The 13987-nt window shown below is 44.9% G+C and overlaps 1 protein-coding gene across 1 annotated transcript; it reads left to right on the top strand.

Moving 5' to 3' along the window:
* Positions 1 to 1697: 1697 nt before the first annotated feature.
* On the top strand, positions 1698 to 13702 carry LOC311125499 (2-hydroxyacyl-CoA lyase 1-like; the record flags this gene model as incomplete). The annotated part of the gene is made up of 10 exons (XM_084199543.1): positions 1698 to 1712; positions 2619 to 2706; positions 9153 to 9228; positions 9387 to 9459; positions 9648 to 9725; positions 9902 to 9996; positions 10296 to 10408; positions 11208 to 11343; positions 11691 to 11796; positions 13577 to 13702. The coding sequence occupies 10 exons, from the start codon at positions 1698 to 1700 to the stop codon at positions 13700 to 13702; spliced, it is 906 nt and encodes a 301-aa protein (XP_084055669.1).
* Positions 13703 to 13987: the final 285 nt, after the last annotated feature.

Below are 13987 nucleotides of genomic sequence, written 5' to 3'. Positions count from 1 at the left end.
CCACTGTGCAGGAATCTCCTGTAACTGAGGCCACTTTGGCAGTGTCTCCTGTACAGAAGACAGACAGTAAGACCCCTTCTAAGTCCTCAGCCTCAGCCTACCAGCTCACCCTCGACACCTGCACTAAAGGGGTAATCAAACAGGTGATCTCGGTGCTGAGGGTGGACACTTCAAAGGAAAACTGCTCCGCTTCCGTTGGGGAGAGCACGTCAAATTCATCCTTCGACTTCAACCAGAAGTTGGACTCGATAATTTCGAAATTGGAGGACCTCACCATTTCGAGTGATGTGACGTCAGCCGAGATTGCCACACTCACGCGATCTCTTAGTGCAGCCAGCAGAACCTCTAACATTTCTATCCAGAGCTTTCACAGTGCTGAGTTCCGAGCTAAGGCCAAACACATTGTGAATGAGACCATTCTCAGAGCTGCTAGCAAAGCCAGCCATTCTTTGCTACAGAGCATGCCTAGCACCACCTTCTCACACCATGCGGTTTCTACAGCCGAAGATATAGTAAATATTATCATGCAAGACCTTGAAAGTGTATCCCAGTACACTGTGGACGACGCAGACTCCTTCCCACTAGGAGAGAAAAAGCTGGAGTTCCAGCTCAAACCCAGAGTTGTCTTTGACAACTTATTGGATGCTGCTCAAACCATGTACCACAGAGTAAAGGATAGACTGAACATCTTTTTCTCTTTTCCACCAGTGTCAGTCACCACAGCCAAATATGTGCTGGACTCCACCCCTGTGGAGACACTCAGACGTTCTAAGTCCGCTGACACTGCTCTTGTTGAGGACAGGAGCCGCCCTCCGTCTGTGAGAAGTGAGAAGCCTTTGTCAAAAGTCTGTTTGGCTAAAAGGTCTAAAACCCTTCTGTCTTCGAGTGGCTCTTCAACAGACCACCATGTAATTGACACATGCAGTGAGGATGTCACTCTGCCCACCAGGAGTATGTCAGTTGTGAGCAACAACAGTTTGAAGAGAGCCTCTCCTCTCCACGGCAGTGGATTGAGTGAAAGTTGCAAACCTCTTGTGGCTCTAAAAGACGTAACAGTGGCAGTCAGCCAAGAAGGCTTTAGCAAAACTGCAAAGAAGACGCTCAGCTTGATCCTAAATGTGATCAAGTGTAGATTGGCCAACTCTGAGAGTTCATCTGTTGGGCAGATTGCAAGTGAGGAGTGTCTGATAGCCACTAACATGTTAGACTCTGTACTGGAGAGCCTTGACCAGTTGCCTGACATGAGCGCTGCCGATGAGATCACAAGGACAGAATCCCATACCTCAATCGCAATGGACGAGACAGGTTCACGGTCAATGCTTGTGAGCCAACAAGAAATAAACATATCTGACACCAATATCATAGTGAAAACTATAATGGACACATTGAAGACGGACGACCCAGAGATGACTTCAGCAGAAGAACATCTGGATAGGCTCCTGTCAGTTGAAGCCCTTCAAGGTGCATCTGGCAACCTGATCGCAAAGGTCCATGGTCTCATTCAGGAGATAACCATAAACCGTCAGCTTCAATCCATGGTTGGCCACAGAAGCCTCTCTCAACCAGCGCTGCCTAAACCAGCCCTGAGGAAGCTGTCAAAGGACGATGCCTCAGAGCTCATTTACAACTTTGCCCAGACTTCTGTTAGGAGACTCCTGGGGCAGTGTATGGGAAGGCCTTTGCCACCATCAGCTGAAATGGTTTTGGATCAGGTCATCAAGTTGATGACAGACGTGGTGATGGACAGCCTGACTTATGTGTCCAAGTCTACAATGGAGGATGGTAAGTGAAAGTACCTCTTTTCATCTGCATAGGACTTAATTGTAACATGATGCTCAATACATTGCGTTTTATGATGTAAAATTCACTGGTTGTGTCCAAAATGGCACCTTCTTCCATATTTAGTGCACTACTTTTGACCAGACCCTATGGGTCCTGGTCAAAAGTAGTGCACTATAAAGTGAAGAGAATGCCATTTGGGATGCAGTGACTGACTTCAATGGCTGCGTCCTCTTCTCCCAGTTATTGTACACAGGTCGGTCACACTAGCGTGCTCTTCTCACTCAGACACCAGCAATGCCACAAGTGACATCACTCATGGTGTTGTAGCTGACCTTAATGCTACTGAGGAATTCCCTGCCAGGAGCCTTAGCCCGGCTGATGTAAAGGCTGACGGCATGGCCCGCCTTCCCTCTGCCAGAGGGGAAGAGACTAAGAAGAACAGGAAGTGGCGTTTCCTACCGAAAATGCATAAGTTTCCAAAGATCATGATTAAGGTAGGGTGCTCTGTGTTTTGAGATTACCTCTGTAAGGCAGGGCTGAAATTTACCCTACAGATTCACTACACCCCTATTGTCTCTCAGCATTAGAACAAAACTGTTGTCATTGTCTTTAGGAGGTTGAGTGAGGACGCTGTAATGCAATCCTAATACACATGGGAGAGAGTCAATGGCTATGTCCCGAATGGCACCCTATTCCCTATATAGTGCACTACTTTTTACCAGCGCTCTATGGGCCCTTTTCAAAAGTAGTGCCTTGCGTAGCGAATAGGGTGCATTTTGGGATGCACACTCTGTATTTTACACAGGCTCAGTTGTCCTGATGTGTTTTGTCAACAGCTGTTCAAGACAAAAGGGGAACCGAAGAGCCACCCTAAACAGGATGCACTGCCTACCAAACGTCTCAGAGAGACTCATATTTCACAGGGTAAGTGATAAGCATCGATAATGTCATATTGATGTATCACCCTATGACAAGCTTGTTAAAACAGTGACAACAGATACAGGCAGACCGACGGACAGACAGGCAGACGGACAGGCAGGCAGACAGACAGACAGACAGGCAGGCAGGCAGGCAGACAGACAGACAGACAGACAGACAGACAGTCAGACAGACAGACAGGCAGACGGACAGGCAGGCAGACGGACAGGCAGGCAGACAGACAGACAGGCAGACAGGCAGACAGACGGACAGGCAGACGGACGGGCAGGCAGACAGACAGACAGGCAGGCAGGCAGACGGACAGGCAGGCAGACGGACAGGCAGGCAGACGGACAGACACAAACACACACATTCATTTTCTGATTATGAAATGTTCTTATGACAGATGCTGAGTGTGAGGTTCCAGAGGTTCCATCCACTTCCCCTCCCAAGGAGGACCTGACAACCACACCGGCCCCTGCTCCCCAGGAGTCCCAGTCCCGTAAACGCCCACTCATAGTCAGGGTGTTACACGCTCTCTCCAGAGCCATCTCCAAACCATTCAGAGGAGCTTCTGGGAAGAAGAATTAGCCAAATGCCTGATTTTATTAATATTATATTTTAATCAGAGCCTTTATTTAATAAAACATTACTGCATTGATTTCTGTCTATAGTAGTCTTCATGTATGTGCAAGATAACGGTAAAGTACTTCAAATCACATAGTCAAAAGTATTCATAGTGAAGTACCGTTTATGATTATTGATTGTGGAAATACACATAATACAGAAAAGTTGTTGTCACATACAAAGACAGACATAAAGGAGAACTCCGTAGACCAGTCACATTCTCAAGCCATAACTAAATCCATGAATGGATCTCCTATAAGATGACAGGAGAACATTTGTAACACTTTCTATGAATCCAGGCTCTGTCGCAGCCGGCCGCGACCGGGAGACTCATGGGCGGCGCACAATTGGCCCAGCATCGTCCAGGGTAGGGGAGGGAATGGCCGGCAGGGATGTAGCTCAGTTGATAGAGCATGGCGTTTGCAACGCCAGGGGAGTGGGTTCGTTTCCCACGGGGGGCCAGTAAAAAAAAATATATACATATATATATTTATTCACTAACTGTAAGTCGCTCTGGATAAGAGCGTCTGCTAAATGACAAAAAAAAAAAAAAAAAAAAAAAAGCCTATATCTATAATGCATACACTCAAGTCATTTACATTTTACATTTTAGTCATTTAGCAGAAGCTCTTATCCAGAGCGACTTACAGTTAGTGAGTGCATAATTTTTATTTTTTTTCATACTGTCATACACTCATAATGACTTAATTGAGTTAAGTGTTAAGTTAAGTGCAGTTATAAACACATAATGAGGGCTTATTATGTATTTCTTGCAATAAAAAAAGAAAAATGCTACTAGTTTATTAAATATTCATGACTGCTATTGCACGGCTCATGTCCACACTTCTGTACAATAGGGGGCAGTAATGCACCATAACGTTGGATGCCAACTGTCTATAAACCCCACTGAAGAAGAAAAAGCTACTCATGTAATGCATGCTGGAAAGCAGACAAAAACTAATGATTTGCAAGAGATCTAAACACGATTTATAAGCTACTGAACAACAAGTCCAAGAAAGCATTGCTAACCGCGTTTGCACTTTGAACAGATTTCTCGACAATAATAATGGAAGATGTGACTGGGGCTCAGCTCATTGCAGAGGCACTAAAAGCTCAGGTGAAGTGTGTGCAATTTATATAAAACAGTGTTATACTGTGTAACCGTGTTGCTAAGAATATATTAGTCGCTGATCATGTCCTTGGCAGTGAGAATGTAGCACTACGAGTTGTGAAAGTGTGCCATAGGTCATTGCACTGGTATAGCTAACTATTCATATTGTTGTAGAAAAACATTTAGATGTTTATGTGGAATAGCATATGTTAACATAGTGAGTTTTTGTCCTGGGTCCGCCTGGGTCCTGCAGTCGGTGAAAAGCAATTGCACTGCCTGCATCTCAGAACTGCGGCTGCCTTGATCTCATGAGGTTATCGTTGCCCGCGTGTGCATGACGTCAGAGAAAGTCGGGATCAAGTCGGACACAAATCTAACCAGCATGCATTGGGCGGTGATCGCTGGTAATCGATTCTGCGCAGACCTGGCTCATCTCAAATGGGCCTCTTGTCTATGATCTGTCGGCATGGTTATACTGGCCTGTGGCCTTCTTGGAGGCCTTGATGATATCGGAGGGGGGCTCCCATTTGAAGCAGGGCTCCAGATTGGCCATCTTTATGGTCATTATTGAGGACAGGGTGCCATCCAATGCTAGGCTGTTTCTTCTCTTGGTTTTGTTCAGTCCCACAACTGAAAACACCCTCTCAGCATCTGCGTTTGCATGGGGCAACACCAGGACAAGCTTGGCGACGGCAGCAAGCCTCTCGAATTCTTTGGCTCCTGTCACCTATGGAAAATGCACCAAAACACAATGGAAAAACATACCTTGATTTTTTTCCATGAAGCTCTTCCAGTGGCAGCTTCTTAAGTGCATAGTCCACAGCACTTGTCAGGAAACACAACACAGCTTCATGGAATGAATCCACCTGCTGTGGTGTGATGTCACCCTCGTCGAGTAATCTGTTAATTTTAGCCCTGGTTGTGAACCCAATACAGCATATCGGTATAATGTACAAGGCTAAATATCACATATCACAGTGTTTGATCATAATAATAGTCAAATACTAACCTGGTAAATGGTTTGCCTTTTCTTCAAAGGCAATTTCACAAGGCTCCTCATGGCACTGCAGAGCTGCTGGAACCATAAACTTGGAACATAGCTTGCGTACGAATTTCACCATCTATAACAGACATTTACAAAAATAGTAGGTGAAACCTGTTTTAGAGGACCCCTGCAGATATCAGCAAGAAACACAGAATGGAAAAAAACTGCAAAATCCAATCCCACCTCATCATGTAACAAAAATATTGATGACTGCTCTCTCTGAAGCAGCAAGTTGAAAGAAGTGAAAGTTGGTACGGTGGCTTGGAAGAACAGCAGGTACACTTCTGTCATGGGGACAGTGAATGTCTGCACAAGTCTCTTGAACCTGGCCTGATTTTCATCTTGAATCAATCAATAAATAACACAAAACAAGAGGTTGTCATTAATACAAGTATGTGACTAACAATCCATGTAGTTGCTGCATAATGAAATTGAAAATTGATGACCATACTAGCAGATTTGTAGTAGCTGGCCAGAGGTTCATACAGCCTCAGGATCCTGGTCACACAACGTTCAAGGCTTAGCCAACGGACCGAGATATGCAGGAGGACCTCCATGTACTCCGCTTCATGGAGCTCACAAAACTCTGTTTTAGACATTAAATCCATATCATATATTTTCTACAGCTCAGCATTTCAGTATTACACTTAATAGTATCAAACATGCATACCTGACAGGTATCCTTTCCGATTTGAGCTACCCTTGAACCAGTAACCGATGTCCACTACCATATCCTCAAAATCAAAACCGGACACCTGCAATGCATAAATCAATCGTAACGCATTCAGTCAATGCACGTAATTAGGATACAAATAAAAAGTTACATGTAAAGATAAATCAGGCCTTAACTCACTTTAAAACATCTTTAAAAAATCCCACTCCTGCAGCTTTGGCGGTGTTATGTGCCACATGACAAGGATAACCATGAATATAGGTGTTGGGATGCTTCTGGAGCACCCTAGAGGCAATGGGATTACGTGGTCCAATGTTCACAGCTGCATTGTAAACTGAGAGACCAATGCAGTTCTCCCAAGGGATGCCATGCTCCTCTATGGTGGAGTTAATTTTGGTGAAGATCTCACTTGCTGGCCCACATCTCCTCCCACTTGTTGTGCACATATTTAAGAACTGGTGGACAACTTTGCTGCCCATGAAGACCCGGACAGTAAGCGGGTTCATCTTTTCCACTCCTATAATGACAAGTTAGAATCATACAGATGTTCATGTTATTAGATGTTTAAAAATACACAAAGCACATGTTTTGCAGATGAGAAAAATCTCAAATAGTTTGTGAAATACCAGTGTCATTCGACCCATCCGTAACAAGGGTATACGGGGCTTTTTTCATCTCCTTCACAAGCTCCTGTGTGAAATATGGTGCGAGTGCTTCATTGGTAATGCAGGATGACTTAGTCCTGGCACACCTGTACTCCTGCGCTGTCTTCGAATCTCCGAAACATTATTTTAGGAGAGGCCCCAGGTGGTCCACAAAGGCTAGGGGGACGTTGTGAACTACCAACCCAGCTGTCATTTTGACCTCAGCCCTTCTTGTCTGTAAGAAATAAAAAATTATTAATCCTCCCAAAATACCATAGTTTATTTAAAATAGACGCCTGCGATAATAGGGCACAGGTAAAAAACACATTCAGCAACTAAGATCTCAAATTAAGAAAACTGGACTGTACTACACTGAAATACAAACCACAAATTAGTCAAAACTATCAACCATGACTTTACCGTGATCAACTAGAACACAAAACTCTTGATTGAACCTTGACAGAATCATTACACATATCATACCTTAACCTCTTGTGCAGACATACCCCCAACAGATGGAACGGCCATTGCATATTGGGATATTGTGGCTGTGGACAGGAGAGCTCGTTGCTTATCTTGGTGGCCTTTTGCTTTTTATATGGCGCACTACATCTGTCACACCCTGGTGGCAACATGAGTTTTCAATACGGCAGACTGCACACCAGTAGTGCATGTTGAGGCTCCCTCTGGTAATAAATGGCCATGAAGAGGTCCACTCATTTTTGAAAATGGATCTATATGTTGCTGCTCCAGCCAGAGCACGACTCTTCTGGCCCTGCTGTTGGATTGGGGGGGTCTCTTCTTTCTGTCCCTCTGTGTCTTCTTCCATCTGCCCTGTTGGTTGTTCTATTTGTCCTGTCTGTTGCTCCTCTGCATGTGCGTCAATCTGTCCTGTCTGTTGCTCCTCTGCTTGTTTGTCAGTCTGTCCTGTCTCCTGCTCTCTCTGTCCTTTGTGTTGCTCCTCTGTCTGTTGTCCTGTCGTTTCTATCAATCGTTCTGGCTGTTCTGTCAGTGTGTTTGTCTGTCTTTTCTCACTTGGCTGGTTCTTTAAATAAAATAAAAGGTTTCGCTTTTGTCCTGGCAAAGGTCTCTTACGGGACATCTTTGAAACCTTAAACAATTAAAATGGTCATGTTGGTTTAATAACTCTACTCTCAGTTACAAAAACATACCTACTTCTATTGCACACATTTCCTGTATTTATGTTAAATTCTTTGGAATACATCTTACCTGTTCGAAATCAGCTGAGTTTACATTCACCACACTAAATCATGTTCACACGCACAAACAAATATTTTATTTCAAGATTTAAAGTTTAAGAGAGTGAGTATTCAATTGGACGACATTTCATTGTTACATACCTAGTCTCAGCTCAGCTTCTTATCAGACTTCTTCAGGGCGGCAGGTAGCTTAGTGGGTAAGAGCGTTGTGCCAGTAACCGAAAGGTTGCTGGTTCTAATCCCCGAGCCGACTAGGTGAAAAATCTGTCGATGTGCCCTTGAGCAAGGCACTTAACCCTAATTGCTCCTGTAAGTCGCTCTGGATAAGAGCGTCTGCTAAATGACAAAAAAAAAAAAAAGGTAGTGACCTGCTCATCTTATGTTGACTTTCACGGCAATGGTATCTCTTCTTCTGTCGCTAACTTCGGGGTGCAGCACATATGGTTCATTGGCGCTCATCAGCGCCATCTACCGTCGGGGAGTTTGAAAAAAGGAACGAACGAGTCTCTGCCGATTTTTTTTGCTTGAGAAATTGGATGTGTGGCGTGAGTGCGTGTGAAAACAGGCAAAAACGTGTGTCACACGGCGAAAGCGTGAGAGTTGGCAGCTCTGTGTTAACACCCTTGTTGATGCATGCCAATGTGTGTGTCAATGCAAAGAAAATCTAAACTACATTGTAACAATTCATATACAATTCAGAATGAAAATGTATGCACTCACTAACTGTAAGTCGCTCTGGATAAGAGCGTCTGCTAAATGACTAAAAATGTTTTAAAAAATGTAAATATACTGTATCTACATGTATCTCTCTACAGAATGTAGAATATATGTTTGGAATAGTTGGTGTTCCAGTCATTGAAGTAGCTATGGCAGCTCAAGCCTCAGGAATCAAGTATGTGGGAATGCGCAATGAACAAGCCCTAAGCCACCTTTTTATTACTAAACCAGCTCTCCCCAAATCATGTGATATTAACTACCCTTACATAGACTACAGGAGCGTGTAGTGTGTGAGGGTCAGTTTCATAGCTTTTTTGCATTGCTAATTATGTCTGCCTGTCTGTCTGACCCTTTGTGTGTCTGTCTGCCTGTCTTCCTGTCTTTCCCTCTGTCTGTCTGTTCCTCTCCAGTCCAGGTGCATGTCTGGTTGTGTCTGGACCGGGACTCATCCATTCACTTGGTGCAATGGCCAATGCTAACATGAACTGCTGGTATGCTAGAACTCCACAAACAGAAGACCCTACTACTCATGTTCAGTGGCCTTTCAAAAGAAGGGATGCTATCCGCACACTGCAAAAAATGATCTGAGGACTCCAAACTATCTCAGCTTGTCAGTTGATGTCATTGTGTGATACCTCTCTCTCTGTAGGCCTGTGATTGTTATTGGAGGCTCCTCTGATCAAAACCAAGAGACCACTGGGGCGTTTCAAGAGTTTCCACAGGTACCGATTCAACCATGACATTTCTGACTATTGAACATTAGGGGATGGTATCCCGGGACACAGATTAAGCCTAGTCATGACCTAAAAAGCAAACTCAATAGAGAATATCTGTCTGGGAAACTGGCCCTAGCAGTTTAATTGCTGAAAGAGGAAATCATTTGTTATTTGTGGTCCTCTTTCTCTGTCAGGTGGAGGCATGCAGATTGTACAGTAAGTTCTCTGCTAGGTCTAGCAGTCTGGATATGATCTCCTCAGTGGTAGAGAAGGTATACAGTCTACTCTGACTCCCTCTGTGTAGTCCTCTTCATATCATTTGGTATCACCTGCAATTGTCTGTTTTCTGACCTCTAATTTTCCAGCTTAGCAAGGTACCTTAACTGCTTCATAAGAGCACAGCACAGCCTTAATTGATCTGAATGGAAGGGTGTTTGGTCTGTCTAAGGCAGCACGCACTAGCATGTATGGACGTCCAGGTGCTGTATACGTAGACATATCTGGGGACATGGTCAATGCTAAATTGGACAGGAGCAGAGCCAGGTTAGTGGCCATCACTGTCTTTCATCCATTTAAAATGTATACTAATGCGTTACTGTTGAATATGTATACCTCTGAATTCACATCACCGTAGTCATTTTTATTTTATTTTGTTATACCTTTTAACGTCTGAAGTGAACCAGAAATTAAATTACTTAGAAAATATAGCACTATATCAAAATATTCTCATCAGAGAATAGCAATAAGCCTCGATAGACCTTCATGATGTATTTACATATGCAATACAGTTGCTAGGTAACATGTTTAATGTTTGACCTATTATTTATTATTTCCTTTGTCAGAGAGGTGCCCTGTAGTCCACCTCCTCCTGTGAGTATGGCTGACCATATGGCGATCACAGAAGCACTGGCGGTCCTGAAAGGAGCCAAACGGCCTTTACTCATCATTGGCAAATGTAGGCATTGCTTTTTTAATAGCCAGATAATCTGGGGGAAACAGAACTAAAATGTTGCATAATTGCGTCAGATACTTGGTTAAGGTCTGGGGAGATGTTAAGAGAAAGATACTAACGCCACTTGCGAAGTTTCCACCCCCCTAAACGGAAACTCTCTGCAAGTTTCAGGCAAGTTTATGGGCCAAATGTCCCCTCCCCTTCTGAAATTGAAAAGATGCGAGTACCTGCGAAATCGGGATTTGTCCAAATGATTAGTGGTGAAAAATCAGCGTACCGGAACAAAGTTGTCACATCCCAGTCTGTTGACAGACGCTACTTCCAGTTATGTTACGTGCGTCTGTCCAGGAGAGATCAATAGCCAGGTGAGACGCACTGTAACACATATAGCACTGTACCACAGCCGGGGCGGCAAGTAGCTTAGTGGTTAAGAGCGTTGTGCCAGTAACCGAAAGGTCGCTGGTTCTAATCCCCGAGCCGACTAGGTGAAAAATATGTTGATGTGCCCTTGAGTAAGGCACTTAACCCTAATTGCTCATGTAAGTCGCTCTGGATAAGAGCGTCAGCTAAATGACTAAAATGTAAATGTACCACGGTTCAGTCGAAAATAGGGCCACGTTCAGTCGACAAATGTTGTTGACATGATTTCTCATTCTACCTGTCCGAGAGGCACGTTCGTTCTACATGCTATATTTCTATCTGAACGTTGCACAACGTTTTGCTCAGCTGAATGCATCCCAGTTGTGAAGGCCAGTCTGTTGAAATCCGTGTGGCAGTGCCCTCTGTCTGTGTCCCTCTGCAGGTGCAGCCCATGGAAGAGCAGAGGGGGCTCTGAAGGAGCTGGTGGAGGGGTGTGACCTGCCCTTCCTGCCCACCCCCATGGGTAAAGGGGTGCTGCCTGACGATCACCCCAACTGTGTTGCTGCTGCCCGCTCCAGGTCAGCCTCTCCTTCTCTCAGCTGGCATCATATTCATGTACAGACCATTGACTGTATAAGTAGGACCAATAATTTCCCTGACCATTTGAACGGACCACGAAACTCCTGAAATCCCTATCTATAACTAGTCTCTCCTGGCCAGGTCATGTCAATGTAAACTGGTGTCAATCAAACAACTACACTACTCCTATAACTAGCCTCTTTTCATTACATTTTGTTTTGTCCCTGCTCTCCTCCTCCTCTCTTCCTATCCTCCTCCTCCTCTCTTCCTATCCTCCTCCTCCTCTCTTCCTCCTCCTCCTCCTCTTCCTATCCTCCTGGTTCTATGGTCTTGGTGGGGACTGCAGAGCTCTGCTCCAGTCTGATGTTGTGGTCCTACTTGGTGCCAGACTCAACTGGATCCTGCACTTTGGCCTTCCCCCCAGGTTTGACACCCAAGTAAAGGTCATCCAGCTAGGTAAAAGGTCACCAGTAGGGTTTCTTTTTTTTCCTTCTTTTTTTCGGATTTTCTTCTTATTCCGTTCTGATTTCTGGAATCTTCCAACAGGGATTTCTGGGAATTTTGGGAAAGTAACTGTAATTTTGCAACCCTAGTCACAGGTCATTTCATAGTGAACTACATTTCATTGTAACCAGGTATAAAGGTATTTGACTCAGTCTATTGGATTTAGTCTATCAATTATATAGCTTCTCTATAAGTCTTTGTGGTCTCTCCAAATAATGTCATGGCTGTCTTAGTGCTGTACAGTACATCTATATTTAAGCAATAAGGCCCGAGGGGGTGTGGTATATGGCCAATATACCACGTCTAGGGGCTGTTCTTAAGCACGATGCAACGCGGAGTGCCTCGATACAGCCCTTAGCCGTGGTATATTGGCCCTATACCACAAACCCCAGAGGTGCCTTATTGCTATTATAAACTGGTTACCAACGTAATTCGAACAGTCAAAATACATTTCAAATCAAATCAAATCAAATTTTATTGGCCACATGCGCGGAAATACAACAGGTGCAGACATTACAGTGAAATGCTTACTTACAGCCCTTAACCAACAGTGCATTTATTTTTAACAAAAAAGTAAAAATAAAACAACAACAAAAAAAGTGTTGAGAAAAAAAGAGCAGAAGTAAAATAAAAGAAGAGTAGGGAGGCTATATATACAGGGGGGTACCGGTGCAGAGTCAATGTGCGGGGGCACCGGCTAGTTGAGGTAGTTGAAGTAATATGTACATGTGGGTAGAGTTAAAGTGACTATGCATAAATAATTAACAGAGTAGCAGCAGCGTAAAAGGATGGGGTGGGGGGGCAGTGCAAATAGTCCGGGTAGCCATGATTAGCTGTTCAGGAGTCTTAAGGCTTGGGGGTAGAAGCTGTTGAGAAGTCTTTTGGACCTAGACTTGGCACTCCGGTACCGCTTGCCGTGCGGTAGCAGAGAGAACAGTCTATGACTAGGGTGGCTGGAGTCTTTGACAATTTTGAGGGCCTTCCTCTGACACCGCCTGGTATAGAGGTCCTGGATGGCAGGAAACTTGGCCCCAGTGATGTACTGGGCCGTACGCACTACCCTCTGTAGTGCCTTGCGGTCGGAGGCCAAGCAGTTGCCATACCAGGCGGTGATGCAACCAGTCAGGATGCTCTCGATGGTGCAGCTGTATAATTTTTTGAGGATCTGAGGACCCATGCCAAATCTTTTCAATCTCCTGAGGGGGAATAGGCTTTGTCGTGCCCTCTTCACGACTGTCTTGGTGTGTTTGGACCATGATAGTTCGTTGGTGATGTGGACACCAAGGAACTTGAAGCTCTCAACCTGTTCCACTACAGCCCCGTCGATGAGAATGGGGGCGTGCTCAGTCCTCTTTTTTTTCCTGTAGTCCACAATCATCTCCTTTGTCTTGGTCACGTTGAGGGAGAGGTTGTTATCCTGGCACCACACGGCCAGGTCTCTGACCTCCTCCCTCAACGTGACCCATGTTATACGGTCAGATATACCACAGCTTTCAGCCAATCAGCATTCAGGGCTCGAGTCACCCGGTTTATAAAAGGGAACGTGTGTGTGTCAGCCTTAGCATTATGTGGTGCTGCCTGGTTATTTCTGTTGTGTTTAGCTTGAGGTTTGGCCACTCCTCCAGCTGCTGTTACATGTGTCACGCACGGCGCTCTTCCTGTCGTGTCGTTGCTGGTATGTTGTAGTAACGTTCCACATACGTTATTTATGTCAAGGTCAATGTCAAGGTTGATCTGTGTGCTGAGGAGATGGGGAACAACGTGCAACCTGCTGCTGCTCTCCTGGGGGACATCAATACTATTGTCAAGCAGGTAACACAACACAGTCCTGGGGGACTGGAGATCCTGGTTTGAATCCAGGCTCTGTCGTAGCCGGCCGCGACCGGGAGACCCATGGGGCGGCGCACAATTGGACCAGCGTCGCCTAGGGTAGTGGAGGGAATGGCCGGCTCAGTTCGTAGAGCATGGTGTTTGCAACGCCAGGGTTGTGGGTTCGATTCCCACGGGGGGTATGACATTTTTTTATAACGTATGCACTAACTGTAAGTCGCTCTGGATAAGAGCGTCTGCTAAATGAGGGCAATGTGGGGCATTCTTATTTTTCCTCCACTGATGATGATATCCAATCTGTTTATTCTT

Source organism: Coregonus lavaretus (assembly GCF_964263955.1).
Source record: "Coregonus lavaretus genome assembly, contig: HAP1_SCAFFOLD_367, whole genome shotgun sequence".
Classification (NCBI taxonomy): domain Eukaryota; kingdom Metazoa; phylum Chordata; class Actinopteri; order Salmoniformes; family Salmonidae; genus Coregonus; species Coregonus lavaretus.
This window is presented reverse-complemented; position numbering and strand designations above follow the sequence as displayed.